Here is a 19,108-nt window from a genome sequence, read left to right on the forward strand (position 1 = left end):
TAGATGTGACAAGTGATTACAGGTAGACTAGACATTATTGGAAAAGACTGGAGCATGAGAGCCACCCGTGGTGGCTTGGAACATGGTGGCATTCTGGCGTGCCCTGTACCGTGTGAGAAAATACCCCCGCACTGGACGCTCGGGCCAGTGCATTCATACCAACATTTTCTGCCTATTGAGCAGGTTGTCCCTTTGAGGACCTGCTGGGTTTCTGCTGTGCTCACACGGGCTGATCCACTATTGTTGCCCCTGGTTGGGGACAGCTGGGCAGCGGGGATGGCAGCCAAGCCCAAGACATTTGTCCATAAAATCACCCTCTCACCTCAGATTGTCACTTCTGTGTCTCCTGTCAGGGCTTCCGGGACCCATGGGGCCTCCGGGGCTCCCCGGGCTTGATGGACTGAAAGGTGACAAAGGAAACCCAGGCTGGCCGGGGGCTCCCGGTGCTCCAGGACCCAAGGGAGATCCAGGATTCCAGGGCCTGCCTGTGAGTTGTCTGTTTGTCAGTCTTGTGTGTGAATAGGATCACAGCACGGTGTGTGTGTGTGTGTGTGTGTGTGTGTGTGTCTACCTGTCCACGGGTGTCACAGTCCTAAATCCTCTCCAGGACTGGAGAGGGCTCCTGCCCCTTGCTGGTCATCAGCTGTCTTTCCTGACATTGTAGTAGGCTGCTGTTCCCACGTTCTTTCTTGTGCAGTTTTACAAGGACTGTGAAAGGGGAATGTCACACAGGATCACCGCTCAGTGCCTGGGTTAAAAATCCTGTTTAGGGACCCCTGGATGGCTCAGTTGGTTGAGCGTCTGACTTCAGCTCAGGTCATGATCTCACAGTCCGTGAGCTTGAGCCCCACGTCGGGCTCTGTGCTGACAGCTCGGAGCCTGGAGCCTGCTTCAGATTCTGTGTCTCCCTCTCTCTCTGCCTCTACCCCGCTCACGCTCTGTCTCTCTCTCTCAAAACTGAATAAACAGCAAAAAATTTAAAAAAATCTGTTTACACGCTTGATGAAGAAAGCAAGCCTCAGTGACAAATACATTCCCTAGTTCTGGTGCCGTCAGTGGCTGTCTGTCTGTTTCCATGTACATGTATAGACGTGTGTGTATGTGTGTGCGTGTGTGTATACATACTTATATTTGTGTGTGTTTTCGTTAGGACACTTTTTTTTTTAAATCTTTATTTTTGAGAGGGAGGGGAAGGGGCAGAGAGAGAGGGAGACACAGAATCTGAAGCAGGCTCCAGGCTCTGAGCTGTCAGCACAGAGCCTGACATGGGGCATGAACTCACAGGTGGTGAGATCATGACCTGGGCCAAAGTCGGACGCTCAACCGACTGAGCCATCCAGGCACCCCTTGTTAGGACACCTTTTTAAACAAGGTAAAGCACAGACACAAATACATGTGAGAAACAGTACAACTTACTATATGTTGAGAAAGGAGCTAGAGAAGGAATTGTTTTGAAATAGCCAGAAAAATGAGAGAATACATTTCCAAACATGAATGTTGCTATATTAGAGAGAAACGTAGAGGTGCCTGGGTGGCTCAGTTGGTTAAGGGTCTGACTCTTGGTTTCTGCTCAGGTCATGATCTCACAGTTCATGAGTTTGAGCCCTGCATCGGGCTCCCCACTGACAGTGCAAGCCTCCTTGGGATTCTCTCTGTCCCTCTGTCTTTGCCCCTGCCCTGCTCGCATGCTCTCTCTCTCTCATAACAAGTAAAAGTAAACTTAAAAATAATCCTCCTTAGTATTTGTTTTTTTCTCTCCACATTTAAAATCACTTTTCAGATAAGATATTAAACTAATTCTAAAGAAATTTCATTACGCTTGAGTGTCTGGAGGAAAGTTTCCAGAAGGTAGTTTGGTGTTGAAAGATTGACATGTTGCCACGACAGTGTTCAGGAAGTCCCAGATCTGTTCTCGGCCCTGTGCTGTGGGGGAGGGGCAGCAGGTCGCGGGCCTTGCACCTGCTCTGGGAAGTCACCACTCAGACAGATGGGGACAGGGGACAGGGGAGCGAAGCGACACGTGCCAGTTCCCAGCTTCCTACTGCAGCTGCACACAGGCCCCATTTGTTCACAGAGCCTCTTGGGGAACACTGAGGGGCTGCCCCAGCCTCCCGGCTTCCAGGCTACTTGAGAGACTTACGGTGTCCTAGCGACTCCCAGCTGACGCTCTGTGTGTGTGTCTAGGGAATCGGTGGCTCTCCAGGACTCACAGGCTCTAAGGGTGACATAGGACCTCCGGGAGTTCCAGGATTTCAAGGTAAGACAGTAAAGGAGGTGCTGCTTGAAGACAGAACCTGTCCACTGGCACTTTCACACCGATAGGCCAGCTGGATCACAACGCAAGATCGGGTTTTCTTCGAGTTAAAAATGCCGTGTCTGTGTGGCAGCCTGATTTGTATCATCCTATGAATGGCTGTGTAAAGACGCTCTGATTTTCTTATTAAGAATCAGTTTACAGGGGCGCCTGGGGGGCTCAGTCGGTGAAGCGTCCGACTCTGGATCTCGGCTCAGGTCGTGATCTCACAGTTTGTGGGATCGAACCCCACATTGGGCTCAGGGCTGACAGTGCGGAGCCTGCTTGAGATTCTCTCTCTCCCTGTCTCTCGCTCTCAAATAAACTCAAAAAAATTAAGAACAGAGAATCAGTAGATCATTTGTATGTCAAAAGACATCATGGTTTATAACGTATTAAGCCAGCATGTACTGGTTGCCTCCCGGCTCCCAGGCACTGCTCTTTTCCTGCCGAATCAGATACGTATGAACGACAGGTGACTAAAACCAGTTCCCAGCTTACAGGTGTCTTGGGGTCTGTCTGGGGACATGGGTGACCCAAACTGTGACCCCAGCAGGATCATGTGCCTGTCTGCTTTTTGTGGTCATTTTATGGTTTTGGAACGTTTGCACGTTGGGAAAAATGTGACTTCCAGATTCTAGAGGGGAGAGTGTCTTTAAAAAGTTTACATAGCTGACCGGAAGGAATGTTCTTTTCTTCTCTGACAGTTGATTGGAAATATGTTCCCTGCGTGTGTGTGTATGCGTGAACGCGGATGTGCGTGCATGCGCCCGTGCTTGCGTATCGTTGGGGATTCGGGGGTTCTGTGCAGAGACAATGTTCTTCTCTCCTCCAGGTCAGAAAGGCCTCCCCGGCCTGCAGGGAGCTAAGGGCGATCCGGGTGACCAGGGCTTCCCTGGAAGCAAAGGTAGGAGCACGTGCTGGGCTGGTGGGGCCTTGCCGACGGTGTGAATGCGTGGATCAGGGTTTGGTTTTGCCCATGAGAAGCGGCTTGAGTATCATTCGCAAGCAGCTGATTAAGAATTCTTTGGTAGCTTGTCAGGACTGCCGTGTGAGGCTGCCCTAGTCGGCATTTTATTAGCGACGCGTCTTAAAAGTCAAGCTGGTGAATCCAGCCGGGGAGGGTCGACAGACTCAAGACTCGCAGTCCTACAGGCTCTGCTTGGTGTCCTCAGGTTAAGGTGGGGCCTGTGTGAAAGGGGGCTGGGCAGCAAGGAGTTTTGTACAAGAAAGAGTCTTCTGTGGCTTCTGCGCCGTCTGTCCCCCGCATGCGGCGACTCCCGGCCCCCAAGACCGCCTCCCGAGATGGGAGGAAATGGTCTAAGTACGACAGGCATCCAGTTCCAGTTTCTGCTGGTCTGACCACGTTTCTAGGGTTCCATGATTTTTGAAATCATGTTTCGAGAGACAGACTGAGCCAGCAGAGTGCATTAAGAAGTACGATGGGTGGGCACCTGGGTGGCTCAGTCCGTTGGGCGTCCAACTTCGGCTCAGGTCATGATCTCACGGTTCGTGGGTTCGAGCCCCGTGTCGGGCTCTGTGCTGACAGCTCAGAACCTAGAGCCTGCTTCGGATTCTGGGTCTCCCTCTCTCTCTGACCCTCCCCCGCTCACGTTCTGTCTCTCTCTCTCTCAAAAATAAACATTAAAAAAATTAAAAAAAGGTTAGGGGTGCGTCCGACTTCAGCTCAGGTCATGATCTCACAGTCTGTGAATTTGAGCCCCGGCATCAGGCTCTGTACTGACAGCTCAGAGCCTGAAGCCTGCTTCGGATTCTGTGTCCCCCTCTCTCTCTGCCCCTCCCCCACTCATGCTCTGTCTCTCTCTCTCAAAGATGAATAAATGTTAAAAAAAAAATTTAAAAAGTACGATGGGGGAGTGAAAGAAATGGGGACAGTGTGTGGAAGGCAGGACAGGACTGGTGATGTCTGGCTGAAGAAAGCGAGGCCGGGGCTGACTGAGAGCCTCCGCACTCCTTCGCTGCCGCTCACCTTTCGGGAGCTGTCGCGCAGAAGGATGAAGTTTTTGCGTCACTGAGGGATGAAGACTGTGGTTATAATGTCCATAAGGCAGATTTCAGAGAAGCATAAGATGAGACCTAATTGCACATGCTGTAGCTCTCCAGGTCGGGGAGGGATCCCTGGGAGGCATGGAGCCCCACCTGCTGGCCCGCGGTTATCAGGGGCTCTGGGACCCAGCTCCCAGTTTGTAGTAACGACCCCAGCATCGGTCAGTCCCAAGGATTCAGGACTTTATGTTGAACAGTAGCAAGGCGTAGGTACGTGTACATCTCGTGAAGACCTATTACATGTGTTTTTGATACTGAATGACTTCTGAGAAACGTGTTTGGATTGGGTTTCATGCTTGGATCTGCTCCCACGAATGTTGACAGTGGAACTGACCGGTGGCCCCCCTGATTCCCACAGGCCTCCCTGGGCCCCCAGGCCCCCCAGGGCCCTACGACATCATCAAAGGAGAGCCAGGACTCCCTGGTCCAGAGGGTCCCCCAGGTCTGAAGGGGCTTCCGGGACCACCAGGCCCCAAAGGACAGCAAGGTAAGAAACTAGCAAAGGGGAGGTGTGGGGTCAGAAGGAAATAGGGCAGGGTCTGCTCCTCACCAATGTGTCCCAAGCCAGGGTCTCTGGGTGACGGCCATACAGGTGTATATTTGAATAGGACTTTCTTGATTTCCTTTAATGGATATCAAAACCTAATGAAGTTTCTGAAGGGAACTCAAAAGCCAGAACAAAATACAGGAGAAGCCAGAGGAACATCCAGGGACCTGTGCTCACTCGGGGAAGACATGGGCCGCAGCACAGAGACCATCTTGTTCAGCTAGAAGACAAGAGGTGGCTGGAGGCATTGATCTGGAACCATGAGAATGGGCCTTGACAGTGGCCTGTGCTCGTGCTTGGGATCCCCAGACACCCGACCTGGCACTTGCTGCTTAGTTGGGCTGAGCCCTCCCTGTCTTAAGAGCTGCTGGTGAGGGGTGGCTGGACGGTAGAGGGGAAGGAAGACTCTATACTTAGGAGGAGGCATCCATGAAAATTTCACTTTAAACTACCTGGGAAGAAAGGGCCCACATGGAATCAAAGACTTGTCCACGGGTCTGTCTGTCACGTAAGAATTACTTGGGGTGCGGAAACACGGCCTGGGGAAGATGATTGAGAACACAAAACTGGGTCACAGCCCTCCCTCCCTGCCGCGTCACTGCCTTTCCCAAAGCCAGGTGCCACAAGGTAGCAGTGAGCAGCCAGGTGGCGGGGGGGGGGGGGGGGGGGGACTGTGTGCAGTCTGGGTTAGACTGTGGGGCCCGCGCCCTGCGAATGCCAGTTTGGATGCAGCCGGTGCCAACAAGGCTTCACAGGAGGGGCTCCAGGCTGTCTGGGAGAACAGTGTCACTGCTGCTGCCGGCCTTAGGCTACGGAGACATTTCAGAAGGGAGGACAAAGAGGCACCCGCCTGTGCTCCAGGCCTTTGTCACCAGCTCCTTTCACTTTCCCACAGGTGTGACAGGATCCGTGGGCTTGCCTGGACCTCCAGGTGTTCCCGGTTTTGACGGTGCTCCTGGCCAGAAAGGAGAGACGGGACCCTTTGGCCCCCCTGGTAGGTTCGCTGCGGCACCCTGCCCACCCCCCCCCCGCCCCCCGCCACACCCCGCCAGCTGCCCTCTGCCTGCATCTCTGGGTCACACGCTGGAAGTCAGGTGTGCAGACGCCTGCAAAATGGAATTGAAAACATCGCCTGCAAGATTTCTGAGGAAGTCTGTGTGTGTGTGTGTGTGTGTGTGTGTGTGTGTGTGTGTGTGTGTGTTAAGAGCAAATAAGCTCATCTAGAAGAGGTAAAGTTGTCATTTTTTCCGTGTGGAGAGACAGATGTTGATCTAAGCCAGTGATTTCCAGATGTTGTTAGAAGATGGCCAGCAGCGACGGCCTGGGGCTTCCTGTGGTGGGGGTGGGGGGCAGGCTGCAGCCACAGAAATTGTGTATCAGCAGTGGACAGGAGGGGTGGATGACGATGCCAGTGGTGGCCGAGAGGCCACCATCCGGCATGAAATGCAGTCGGTGTGCTGCCCAAGGAAGCGGACACTCCGCTGTCCCATGTTGACTGAGATGGTAAAGGCTGAGGCCTCCACTGGAAGGGCGGGGGGGGGGTCCGGGGGGGGGGGGCCCAGCCCAGCAGGAGGCCAGCCAGCAGCGTTGCAGACAGCGTAGCTACCGAGGGGATGGGGAAGGACGCGCCGTCACTACCCTGTGTCCTTGCGCGGTGCTGGGCTGCCGTGGCAGGAAGCCACCTTTTAAAAGGAGTTTTTTTTTCTAGTGATTCTGTGGTCCTTCCTCCTTGGAGGAGCCCCCAAATGTTGTCTGAATGACACATTCCCTCATATATTCCTTTTCACATATTGTGTTTATATTGGACTCCATTTTCTGAGCGTTTGCTTGGCACCGAGCACCGTGTTTCTCAAGCATCGTGGGGGGGTCCGTGCAAAGGGAAAGAAAGGGGGGCAGCGTGGAGGCGGGTTATCCCAGGGCACCTGTCTGCACCCGGGGAAGCTCACTCCTCTCTGTCTTCCAGGTCCAAGAGGGTTTCCAGGCCCACCAGGTCCCGACGGGTTGCCAGGATCAATGGGTCCCCCAGGCACCCCATCTGTTGATCATGGCTTCCTGGTGACCCGGCACAGTCAGACCACGGACGACCCGCAGTGTCCTCCTGGGACCAAAATTCTTTACCACGGGTACTCCCTGCTCTATGTGCAAGGCAACGAGCGGGCGCACGGCCAGGACTTGGGTGAGACCTCGGGGACGCATGCATTCATCCAACACAGACTCATGGCGTGCCGAGGCCGGCAGAGCTGTCCCTGGCCCCGCATGTCAGAGCGCCACAGAGACGTCGTTAGCGAGAAGAGGGCCTGGTTCCGCTTCCCTCCCCCCTCACACGACCAACCACCAGCTCAACAGCTGCCTCATTAGCACAGGGAAATGTCAAGGCTGAGTCTCTGAAAGCTTTTAAATTGATAAAACTTTTGATCTGGTCTTCAAACTATCAAGTAGGTCAAGATTTCCGGAATACATGCTTCACAGCTAGTGTCGGTCTTCTTAAAATAGGGCAGCTTTACAGGTGCTCTGGCTAAAACCCGAGCGTGCGCCCCTGTCCTGAGTCTCTCTGCAGGCTCCAAGCCCCACCCCCGGTGAGTCTCCATGGGACAGCTGTCCGTTGGCTGTCATTTCTCTCGTCCCCACTGGACGTCCTTCACCAAGTTAGTGCAGTGTCACGCACGTTAACCTTTATGGAGGTTGGAAAGAACAAGCCGCCTGTAAGGAGAATCTGCATTTTCGGCAAGATAGTCATTGAAGACATTGTTCAGGGTTACTGTCCGCTGGATCAGGAGCCACGTGATAAATTTCCTTTGGAATTCAGTTTTTTTTTTTTTTAATTTTTTAGTGGTTATTTATTTTTGAGAGAGAGTGTGTGAGCAGGGCAGGAGCAGAGAGAGAGGGAGACACAGAATCCGAAGCAGGCTCCAGGCTCCGAGCTGTCAGCACAGAGCCCAACACGGGGCTTGAACTCGTGAGCAGTGAGATCATGACCTGAGCCAAAGTCGGACGTTTAACCGACCGAGCCACCCGGGCACCCGTTTAAAAAAAAAATTTTTTTTAACGTTTATTTAGTTTTGAGAGAGAGAGAACGTGAGTGGGGTCAGGGCAGAGAGAGAGGGAGACAGAATCCGTAGCAACTTTGGGGTTCAGTTTTATAAAAGATTTTTCTCTACTGATAAACTGGTGTGTTTCCCTTAATCAAAATATCCTACATAATTCTTTATAGGGTTTCTTCTGCCTTGAATCACTTTAAATTTAAGTTAATGCTCATTTACAACCATACTTGCCTGTGTGGTGTATTTACCTCCTTTCTGCCTGTAATTGAAAGCAGTTTTATTTCCACCTTAATGGTTGTGTTGTGCGGAGGCAGACTGATCACAGAGCCGGCACTTGAACCTGTGTCTCCCTGTGGCTGTAGGCACGGCTGGGAGCTGCCTGCGCAAGTTCAGCACGATGCCCTTCCTGTTCTGTAACATCAACAACGTGTGCAACTTCGCCTCCCGAAATGACTACTCCTACTGGCTGTCCACCCCTGAGCCCATGCCCATGTCTATGGCGCCCATCGCCGGCGACAATATCAGACCGTTCATTAGCAGGTGAGTCGGGCATTTGTAGGAGCAGATGTATATAATCGAAGAAGAAAAACTGCTTGTAGTCTAGGCAGAGGTTGTTGCTTCGTTTTTTTTCCCCAAAGCTTTTGACCTGTTGCCAGCTTATTGTTTATGATATCAGAGTTTTGTAATAGAGATCAGACATAAAATCATTTGGTATAAAAGTTATTCTCTCTCTTTTTTTTTTTTAAGTTTGTTTAGAGAACGGGCGGAGGCAGAGAGAGGGATGGGGAGAGTCTCTTAAGCAGAGAGAGAGTCTCTCTGTGCTATGAGCACAGAGCCTGATGCAGGGATTGAACTCATGAACTGTGAGACTATGACCTGAGCCCAAATCAAGAGTCGGACGCTTAACTGACTGACCCCTGCCCAGGTGTCCCAAGCTGTCCTCTTTCAGAATTACAGTGTGATGCCTTCGAGAGGCAATGCCCAGCTTTGGGGCAGAATTCCTATTCTGTGTGACTCACTGGGGTGGTCTGGTTGCCCTTTCCCCCATGAAGCAATATCCCTGGAGTCCCCAGCAGGCCTGAGAGCAGCATTCTAAACTTTTTTTCTTAAATAATTATCTCCCCGAGGAGCCTTTTAATATTTTTTTCTTCTGAATCGCCCACCGCTTTGAAATTTAAAAATTTTGTTGTTATTTTAATTGTAGTAAAATAGACATAAAATCAATCATCTTAACCATTTCTTTAAAAAAATTTTTTTTTTGGGGCGCCTGGGTGGCTCAGTCGGTTGAACGTCTGACTTTGGCTCAGGTCACAATCTCGCGGTATGCGAGTTCCAGCCCTGCATCGGGCTCTGTGCTGACTGCTCAGAGCCTGGAGCCTGTTTCAGATTCTGTGTCTCCCTCTCTGTCTGACCCTCCCCCATTCATGCTCTGTCTCTCTCTGTCTCAAAAATAAAATAAAAACGTAAAAAAAAAAAAAAATTAAAAAATTTTTTTAATGTTTATTTATTTTTGAGAGAGAGAGAGGGAGACACAGAATCTGAAGCAGGCTCCAGGCTCTGAGCTGTCAGCACAGAGCCCAACACGGGGCTCGAACCCACAAACCCTGAAATCATGACCTAAGCCAAAGTCTGGTGCTTAATCGACTGAGCCACCCAGGCGCCCCATCATCTTAACCATTTCTAAGTGCAGAGTTCAGTGGTATTTAATGCAGGAGCTCAAATATGGGTGTGAAGTGTCTCTATGAAACTAATACCGCAGACATTCTGTATATCTGTGCTTTATACACAAAAAGATTATACAGATTTGTTGTATACATAAAAATGTATACCTATCGAGATTTTTTGTACTCCCCACCCCCCCACTAACTTTTGTTTCCTTAGGGTGAATTCCCACTGGCAATTCATGTGTTTGACCAAGCAGCTTGCCAAATGAAGTGCTTTCCACACTAATTAATGTCTGGAGCATGTTTTCAAGTCCCCCAGAGTCTGCCTGATAGGAACTAATACGGGAAATTGGAATTAGTATGACTGAGAAGTGCATGGAGTTCCTATTTTTGTCTCATTCCTTCTAGTTAAAAGCTGATTCCTTAGCTGTACTCAGAACTAATAGAAAAGTGACAAAGGTATGAATTCATGTGACCAAGAAGCCGTTCTGTAGTTTTACTCGTTAACACACTAAGGTAATAAAGGATGAACAGAATAACAAGGCAGGACAAGTTTGCTTCAGGGAGGTGAGAGTGGGGACTAACTTGAGCCTTTCTACGCTCCCTTTAAAGAACCAGGCAGCTTTTGACTATGAAGAAGGGTAAGGCAGGGTCCTGTGGTCAGTGGGAAGAGGGAGCAGGAAGTAAGCGCTGGAACCAGTGCTGGGAGCCCCAGGCCGTGGGGATTTGGGGGAGGATTTCGGGTTCTGGTACCTGTCTCTGGCTCTGCGGTCCTGGCAGATCAGTCTTATTCAGAGACCTGTACCACACGGGACCCCAGGATGGAAGGGCTGGGAGGTGCCCTAATATTAAAATACAAAAACTGTAGATTGACTTACATTAAACTATCTCCTGATAGCTTTTTTGGGTTTGGGTTGTTTTTGTTTTTGTTTTTGTTTTTTTGTGTTTTTTTTTTGAGCTGTAAGAAACTTACTTTATGGGTCTTAAAATGGGAAAAAGGTTCTTCACACTTCCGGGCGGCACCTTTCAAAACAGACAGTCGTTTACACATGTCAGCGAGTGCCTGTGACTTTCGCTGTTGAGGCTTTCCACGCTCAGGACCATGTGGGCTGTACCAGAAGGAAAACTAACCACCTTTGTATTTTTGTTCAGCTTCCCTTGGACAACAGGTAGAAAACGATTATTCATGTTTGTTTGCTATTTTACCTCCTTGATAAAACTGACCTTTGACCTCCATTTGCTTGAGGGAAGGGGCTGTGGCATGCGTTTGTGATGTTCCCAAATCAGCCTGGGTCTCAGATTTGTTTTCCCCTGTGGCCCCCTCACTTTCAGAAAGACCACCCCCCCCCCCCCCCCGCCCTGACAGCATGCTTTGGTGCCCTAGCCCTGTACATTTCAGCCCCTGGCATCTCTGTTACCTGACCCCCAGAGGCTCAGCATGCAGGGACTTTATCAGTCATGTCCTGGAGCTGATCCTGAAACCTGCCCCCCCCCACTTCCCCCCAGCCTGCTGTCTCACGTTCCCTTTGGAACAGTGCTTCCATTCTGGTCTCTGAGCCCACAAGTTTCCATGGTTACTTTCACCCCGTGGTTGTGTGAAGTCTTGGGCCTTTCGGGTTATTCTGGGGAGGTCCTAAAGCTTAACCTTTCGAAAGAGTTAATAACACAGAATCCTTCCGTTTAAGCAGAAAAGCTGGCAACTTTTCTGCCTTCATCCTGAGAACAGGGCAGACATTTCTGGCTTCGTGTTGACTTGAGCTATCGCACGCTACTGATTGTTTAATTGTTCTGGCGGAAGGGCCACTGTTAGGAGAGCAGGGCTGCTGCGCCCCAGTTCTGGCTCTGACACGCTCTCTGTGGCCTCAGCCTTTGCCGGAATAACCCGGGAGATTCAACTGTCTGAATTTCAAGGGGCTGTCCAGCTCTTCCCATCTGTGACCCTGTTCCCTTATCCATCTGATGGGGCGGCGTCAGGATGACCTTCTCGACGAGCCCCCCTCCCAAACCCTGAGCCCAGAGAGAGCCTGACATCAAATGCCGTCCGTCTGCCACGCTCTATTTCTGCTTTCCGTGTCAGGCAGACAGATGGTAGCAGATGTACAGGCCAATTTCAGTAACTGTTGTTTAACCGAGGCTTTTAATTCATCTGCATTTGCGTGAATAAAATAGAAAGCTGTGCGCACGCACGCACACACGTCCACGGAAAATCGAATGACTAATTTAGGCCTCTGCCCACTTCTCATCCATTTTCATGCAAATGTTCCGGCATAACTAGGTGTAATTATTAACACCATTTGTAGTCATTCGTCAGCATTGCTAACACTCTGTTCATTTTGTGACTTGAATGTGATTATTTTACTGCTAGTGCTTAATTCTTTTTTCTTGTACAAAACGGTGCCCTGCCATCGAAGGGTTCCCTGAGTTGAGCGGGTCTGAGTCAGAAGATTGTGCGTTGTCTTCATTTGTTCCTGGGTACGGTCCCAGTGGCCAAGTGTCTGGCATCCCAGCTCGGGAAGCTCCTGTCCTAGAGAGGGTTCTTTGGGGGTCACTCGCACTGCAGTGTCCCGCTGTCCATCCCCGCCTGGAACAGACAGGGTCTCGCCACCAGTCTGTTGGCATTGAGTCTGGAGTAAGTCTGAGGCAGGCTCACGTGGACATCCAGCCTCCGATGCATTATTTGTTAGTTCCTCTACGTCACTACATGTATTTCTTAGATCGAAGATGATTCTTAGCTGAAAACAAAGTGCTGAGTTCTGGAAGCTGTAGCACTTGCATTTCACCAACTCTTTCTTCTTAAGTGTTAATTGTGTTTGCTAAAGTCCACGCTCATTGTTGAAAGTTTGGAAAACACTGGAATGCGCAAAGGAGAGAATGAAAGTCAGTGGTCCCTCGGCCCCTCCACCAAAGCAGATGGTTAAACAGCAAGTGTTGGGTGTCTTGGGGATTTATTATTCTAGTACTGAGGTGGGCTTATCAAATCAGTGAGAGTCAGCTGTGGGCGTGTCAGCCGTGTTGTAAGCATGTGGTTGGGTCAGAAAGCGGGAGTGGAGAGGAGGTGTGACAGCACAGGAGAAGAGAACAAACAGGTTTTATCCTGTGCTGTGCTGTCCCTGTCCCTGTCCCTGTCCGTGCTCAGAGTCCCTGCTGTGTACCTTCCAGGTGTGCGGTGTGCGAGGCTCCCGCCATGGTGATGGCCGTGCACAGCCAGACCATCCAGATTCCGCAGTGTCCCAGCGGCTGGTCCTCCCTCTGGATTGGCTATTCCTTCGTGATGGTGAGCATTTGGGGAAACTCCCTGCACCCCTGAAGAGCCTCCCGCTAACACCACCACCGCCCCCATGCTCCCACCCTCAGTTGGCTGGCTCATGCCGGGCAGGCCTCTCCTCCCTTGCTGGGCCACCCAGTCCAAAGCATCCCCAGGGGCCTGGCCTGCTCCAATGTGGATGGCAGCTGTTCCTGCACCTGGCCGGAGCCTACCTCCTGCCTCCCGAGGGGCTGCTCCAGAACTAGGTGGCAGGGACACCAGGAGAAGGTTTCCGGGAGTCAGAGCGTCTCCCCAGGAGGAGAGGAGACAGGTGCCCATTCAGGCAGCTCATGCAAGCCTGAAACAGTGGTGTGCATCGGGCAGAGGCAGCAGGGGCACTGGCCAGTGTCTGGGAGCGTGAGGACACACTCCTGCCACTCAGCTGTCCCAGACACCAGGTCCCCGATGTGCCCACCCCTGGAATACCAGTTAACACAGGAAATATGGCACCTGCTTGTGATCCCATGGTGGCTGGTTACTTTATTTTATTTGCCTCAGTTTAAAGAAGTGATTGCATGTATGAAGGCTCTGAACCGGTCAGGTCAGGTTGTACTGGGTAAGCCACAGTAAGGGCCCTGCACGGAAACCTTCTGGCTCACCACTAAGCCCCGCCCCTCCTCAGTCTCAGGTATGGCCGCCTGGACGTTTTGACCCCCAGATGATCTCTAGCCTATTATGTATTGACTGGGAAAGTGGCTTCATAACTATTTTCTTCTGCTGCAGTGATCCCAAGTGCAGAAGGTGCCAGAAAAGCACTTTTAAAGCACTTGTGTCTGTATTCACGTTTGGTTGTGAGATTTCCTGGGTTGATGATGCTTCAGGTAGACTCTTCAACAGGACCAGAGAATTTGCCACCCAGAAAGTTAGTTGCTTTGATGATTCTAAATACTGCATGGTAACTACTTGATTGGGAAAGCCAAAAAGTTAGAACTACAGTGTAGAGAAGTCAAGACACCAGCAGTGATGAGACAGATTGAATGTTTTGCCTGTAGAATCATAAGAAATACTCAGCAGAACCTCATGATGACACAAGTAGCCCCTGGCCCAAGGAGTAAAGAGCCTCAGGAAAGCCTTTTGTCCTACGAAGATGTGAAACAATGATTGCCCATAATTTCCCTAAATCAAGAGCAAACTAAAGTAATGGTGTCCCAGGGAACAAGTTCTCCATCACTTCCCAGGCTTAAGGGGCATTGTGGGGAGGTGGAGGGGCTCTGGCCCCACAGTCTGGAGACCCCTGTTCTTGTCTCAGCTTGGCCTCAAAACTGGGACCATTGTCAAATCCAAAATGTTCTAGCGTCATCCAGTCCTCATCTGGGAATGGAGGGCATTAGCTTTGTCTTCAAAGGGCCCTGAAATTCTCACGTCTGAAATAATAGTCATGGTGGATTTTGGAATGTCTTATCTCATTTGGGGTCATTTATCTTATGGCCCTGGTTTCTGAGCACAGGTAGATCCTACCTGAACCCATTAGACTAAAGTGCATTTTAAGTTACAGTAGTGGTTACTTTTTTTTCTTCTTATTTAAATGATCTCTCTTTTTAAAGGCAAGTAATGGGTGATTGTTCTTTACCTTATAAAAGGATACATAGCATCCAATGCAGCAAATTCAGGATTTTAATTATCCTCCAGGATGTTGATTAGAAAGCTTGATTTCGCATGTATGGGTTCCAACATCATTTACACATTTTGGCTGTTTCTTCTGTCCCAAGTTAGAGGAGGTGTCAAGTGTTTCAAAAATAATAACTAGGACAGCATTTCTCTAAGTGCTGATGAAGCCGGACTGGCCATGCCGAGTTAGGGGGCGGCGGCGGCCCCGCTGGGTCCTGTACTGCCCCGTGCCACTCGTGGAGCCCGGACCGGCTTGCAGGCCGTCGGAAGTGCGGGCACTTGGGTGTTCCGGGGATCTGACCCACGGCTCACGTTTGCTCCACAGCACACCAGTGCTGGTGCCGAAGGTTCTGGCCAAGCCCTGGCATCCCCCGGGTCCTGTCTGGAAGAGTTCAGGAGCGCGCCATTCATCGAGTGCCACGGACGTGGGACTTGCAATTACTACGCGAACGCGTACAGCTTTTGGCTTGCCACGATCGAGAGAAGCGAGATGTTCAAGTAAGTCTGGGCGGCCCTCTCTGCTGGGAAGGGGCCTTTTCTGGTGTCGGGGAGGGGCCTCTCTGCTGGGGTCGGGCCTCTGCTGGGGCAGGGCCTTCTCTGCTGTTGGGGTAGGGCCTGTCTGCTGGGGCGGGGCCTCTCTGGTGTTGGGGCAGAGCCTCTGCTGGGGCGGGGCCTCTCTGCTTTTGGGGCGGGGCCCTCTGTTCTGCTGGGGCGGGGCCTCTCTGCTGTAGGGGCAGGGCCTCTGCTGGGGGGCGCCTCTCTGCTGTTGGAGCGGGACCTCTCTGCTGCTCAGCCGCCTTTGGGGCTTTCAGTCTTGGTCTTCTGGATGGTTATAAAACTGATTAGGAATGTGTGTTCCACAGGAGGTAATGAATATTCGATTCTGTTCCGTGTGGACAGATAATCGGGTCAGACTTCAAAGGCAGATCTCAAGTTATGGGTTCAGTTCTTCCATTTTTGTAGGTGGCGCCACTACAGTGTAGTTAAAGCAACTGGAGTCTTTAAACAGAGCATTTAAAAATATTTGGGGCCCCTGGGTGGCTCAGTCAGCTTCTGACTCTTGATTTCTGCTCAGGTCATGGTCTCACAGTTCGTGGGATCGAGGTTTGCGTGGGGCTCAGGGCTCTGACAGCTCAGAGCCTGCTTGGCAATCTCTCTCTCTTTCTCTCCCCCCACCCCTGCTCCTGCCGTCTGTCTCTGCTGCTCCCCTGCTTGCACACACACACACTCTCTCAAAATAAATAAATTAAACATTTTTAAAAATTCAAAAAATAAAAATATTGCACATTTAACATCGGTGAGAGAGGAAAGGGCAGTATTTGCCTTCTAGCAGTTGTAGTGCTGACTCCAGTGTATGTACAGGGTGAGTTCTGAGGGATGAAGCAAGACTTTATTAAACCCATGCAAATAAACATGAATTTTGGCACAAGTGCAGCTGAAATTGATAGGGAGGACCTTACCTTTCTTTTCCGCTAGCATCACTTCACCTTTATGACAGCTGTCCCAAATGGCTGCTGACCTTGCTGAAGTCAGTGTGGGGCCTGCACGGTGGGGATGGAGGGGAGCACATGATGGTCCTCTGTCCTTTGGCAGCACTGGCCCCATCCCCTGCTGGGGCAGACACGGAGGCTGATGGAGCCCCAATGCTTACTGTTCCTTCCCGAAATAAGTGCTGCTAGCCCCTGGGGACAAGCCTTTCTGCCTTTACCTTTTCAGAGAGAATTTTCTGGAACTCTCTTGTGAGCCCCTCGCTTCCTGGGCTTAGATCATAAAAGACAGAGCAACACACTCTCTGTTTGTAATTCTTTAAGCACCAAAAAAGTACCAGGGACCTAATTCATAGCGTACATGAAACCCTGCAGGCATTTGGAAGCTTGACATCAACTCTCCGGATAAAGCTTAACCATTATCCAAGTGCTGAGCACTCGGCAGGTGTATCAGGTTCTCGGGCTTCCATTATAGGGTTAATAGAACAGCAGCCTGGTACGATGAACTAAAACAAAATTAGATAAGATCCTATTAATTTAAATAATTAGTTTGGGGGCAATATGGTTTTCATAGAAGTTGCTTAGAAGCAGCCTTAATTTGAGGACAAGTTACTTGTTTTCTGTGGCTACCTTTTTAATAGAATTTGGTTAGTGCCAACTTCGGTTCTGACTTCACCCCACTAACGGTCAACTTAAGACAGAATTCCTAGGATCAAAGAGCATTTGGGACACTAACTGTCTTCCCCTCTGGCCTCCAGTCCGACCACCTGCATAGAAATCTGGCAAAAGCTTATGAAAGTATTTCGAGGTCTGGTTAATTGTTCCAGATTCATTGCTCATCACACCCTTCAACCAATGTTTAATGAGCTCTCCCTCTGTGTGTGAAGGGTCACAGAGAAGAGCACCTTCCTCCCTGGGAGGAGCGAGTGGTCTGGTCAAGGAGAAAGGCTGGAGTGGGAACGTCACAGTCCAAGGAGGCTGTGCGGTAACCTGGGAGTGGCTCAGACTTTAGAGCCCAACAGGCTCGGGATGGCTGTGGCTGTGCCCTCACCTGGGCATGCAATTGGGCCTCCACCAGCCTCATGGCTGCGCATGGGGGTGAACGTGATGTCGTGCACGGCCCCTGTCCCTCCCCGCACTGTGAGGGCGGGTGACACCCAGTGCGGTGCCCACTAGGTCAGGACGAGCAGTGGTCGCTGCTTGTCATGGGCTGGGCCCACCCCCTTCATCCGGCCCCTCGGGAGAGGGGGAAGCTCCAGGAAAGGCGGGGGCTGCTGAGGGGCTCTCCTGCCTCGTGGAGCAGCGGCGCTGATGGCTGGTTTCTGGGTTGCCTTGTAGGAAGCCCACGCCGTCCACCTTGAAGGCGGGGGAGCTGCGCACACACGTCAGCCGTTGCCAAGTCTGTATGAGAAGAACATAATGAAACCCGGCCCTCAGCTAACGTACAACATGGTGCTACTCCCTCCTCTCCCCCTTCTCTTGTTAACAGCAACGAACCCTAGAAATATATCCTGTGTACCTCACTGTCCAGTATGAAAGCCGTAAAGTGCCTTATAGGAATTTGCCTAACTAGCACACCCCGCTTCGGTGGCCTCTACTCGCTGAAGGAGAAACAAAGAGCATGATAAGCTGTCATAGTGACGCACCAAATGGCACTTTTGATGAAATAAAAGTGTAAGTCTGTTCTTGAAGCCAATGCACTGATGCGTGAAGTACGAACTCCATCAGAAAACCAAAGGGTGCTAGCAGGTGCGCGGGGCCTTCCGTTGTGTCTGAACGCCTGTGTCCACTCTTGTGTTGGGACAGGTGCATTCCCTCCCCCCGGATGGGATGTTTGTTTACGTCACCGTCAAGCTGTTTCCAAGCGCAGGTCCCTGGGCCCGTACACGAGTGGGTCCCGAGAGAACAGTGTTCCGGGCCTGCTGATGGAATGGCTCAGCCGCCGAATCTTCCAACCCCCAGACGTAAATGTAGGTCTTTCTGCTCTGTGTGGTACTATGCAGCTGCTTGTGCAGAAATCACAAATTTCCTGTGGAATAAAGATGGTCCAAAAGTAGGCGGAAATTAAATATATATATTATTTTAGTAATTTATATAGATGTCAGCGATTAGGTCAAAGGTTTGTTTCATTTCCACTGTTAAAATAAAGCTTACGTAGTTTCTTCCTTGAAAAGACTGTGTTGTCCTTTCACATAGATTTTTAAACACCCGGGTGTTGAATGTGACACGTCCCGTTTTCGTTGTTCACCTCCAAACCAAAATGCGTGTATCGCCAAAGCCAAACCCAGGTCCACGAGCGCGGCGTCTGCTCCAGTGAAACATGTACTCTGAGCTTATTGTTTGTATTCTGTATTAAATGTCTTCAGGGTTTTAAACACTAATCACAACCGAATGACCTGACTTCAGAACCAGCAAAACCGTAAAAGGCCTTCGTTTACTTCGTATTCGTCGTTCTGCGGCCTGGTGTGCAAAACAGCTCATTTGAACCCTAGTATCAGTATTCCCCCCGTGTAAGTGCCTCCGGGTGGCTTGCTCGCTCCGGCGAGCTGCGTGCAGACGTCAGCAGGGAGCGGACGGATCACAGGAGAGCAGGATTGACCACTGGCAATGACCTTGCACTGTCAATGCGAGGCAATGACCTTGCGCCAAAAGTCTCCAACACGGTTTTAAGACTACTAAGGCCTTTTATGTAATTTCTTTACATGTGTATTTCTTACAAATTCAAATTTGTAATAAAACTATTTGTATAAAAATTAAGCTTTTATTAATTTGTTGCTAGTATTGCCACAGAAACATTAAAAGTTACTGCACCGGCCACTAATAAATTTGTAAGCGCTGCATGCCTTAGATCATTTTTATTTTGCAGTTATTCCAAATGAGAGCCAGACTGGGTGTGATTTACAGAAATTGCTACAAAGAAAAAACCGATTGATCTTCTTCACCTTTCCTCCCTCCCTCCCTTCTGTCCATCCATCCATCCACCCACCCATCCATGCACTCATTGTATGTGTACCAAGGATTTGCCACTCTTCAAATCCCAGTTAGATACAAGATAAACAGATAAACAGATATGAACAACATACATTTCCAGCCACTA

General features: G+C 50.5%; 1 protein-coding gene across 1 annotated transcript in view; it reads left to right on the plus strand.

Moving 5' to 3' along the window:
• The window catches only part of COL4A1 (collagen type IV alpha 1 chain), a 154,015-nt gene extending 135,157 nt beyond the window's left edge, over positions 1-18,858 (plus strand). Inside the window, 10 exon segments of the mRNA XM_053889041.1 lie at positions 354-487; positions 2,185-2,257; positions 3,129-3,200; positions 4,719-4,847; positions 5,803-5,901; positions 6,871-7,083; positions 8,311-8,488; positions 12,772-12,886; positions 14,850-15,022; positions 17,350-18,858. Of these exon segments, the coding sequence (XP_053745016.1) occupies positions 354-487; positions 2,185-2,257; positions 3,129-3,200; positions 4,719-4,847; positions 5,803-5,901; positions 6,871-7,083; positions 8,311-8,488; positions 12,772-12,886; positions 14,850-15,022; positions 17,350-17,431 (1,268 nt within the window). The 3' untranslated portion in view covers positions 17,432-18,858.
• Positions 18,859-19,108: the final 250 nt, after the last annotated feature.

The sequence above is a fragment of the Panthera pardus genome, unplaced genomic scaffold (genome assembly GCF_024362965.1).
Source record: "Panthera pardus isolate Hobbes unplaced genomic scaffold, ASM2436296v1 HiC_scaffold_1, whole genome shotgun sequence".
Lineage (NCBI taxonomy): Eukaryota > Metazoa > Chordata > Mammalia > Carnivora > Felidae > Panthera > Panthera pardus.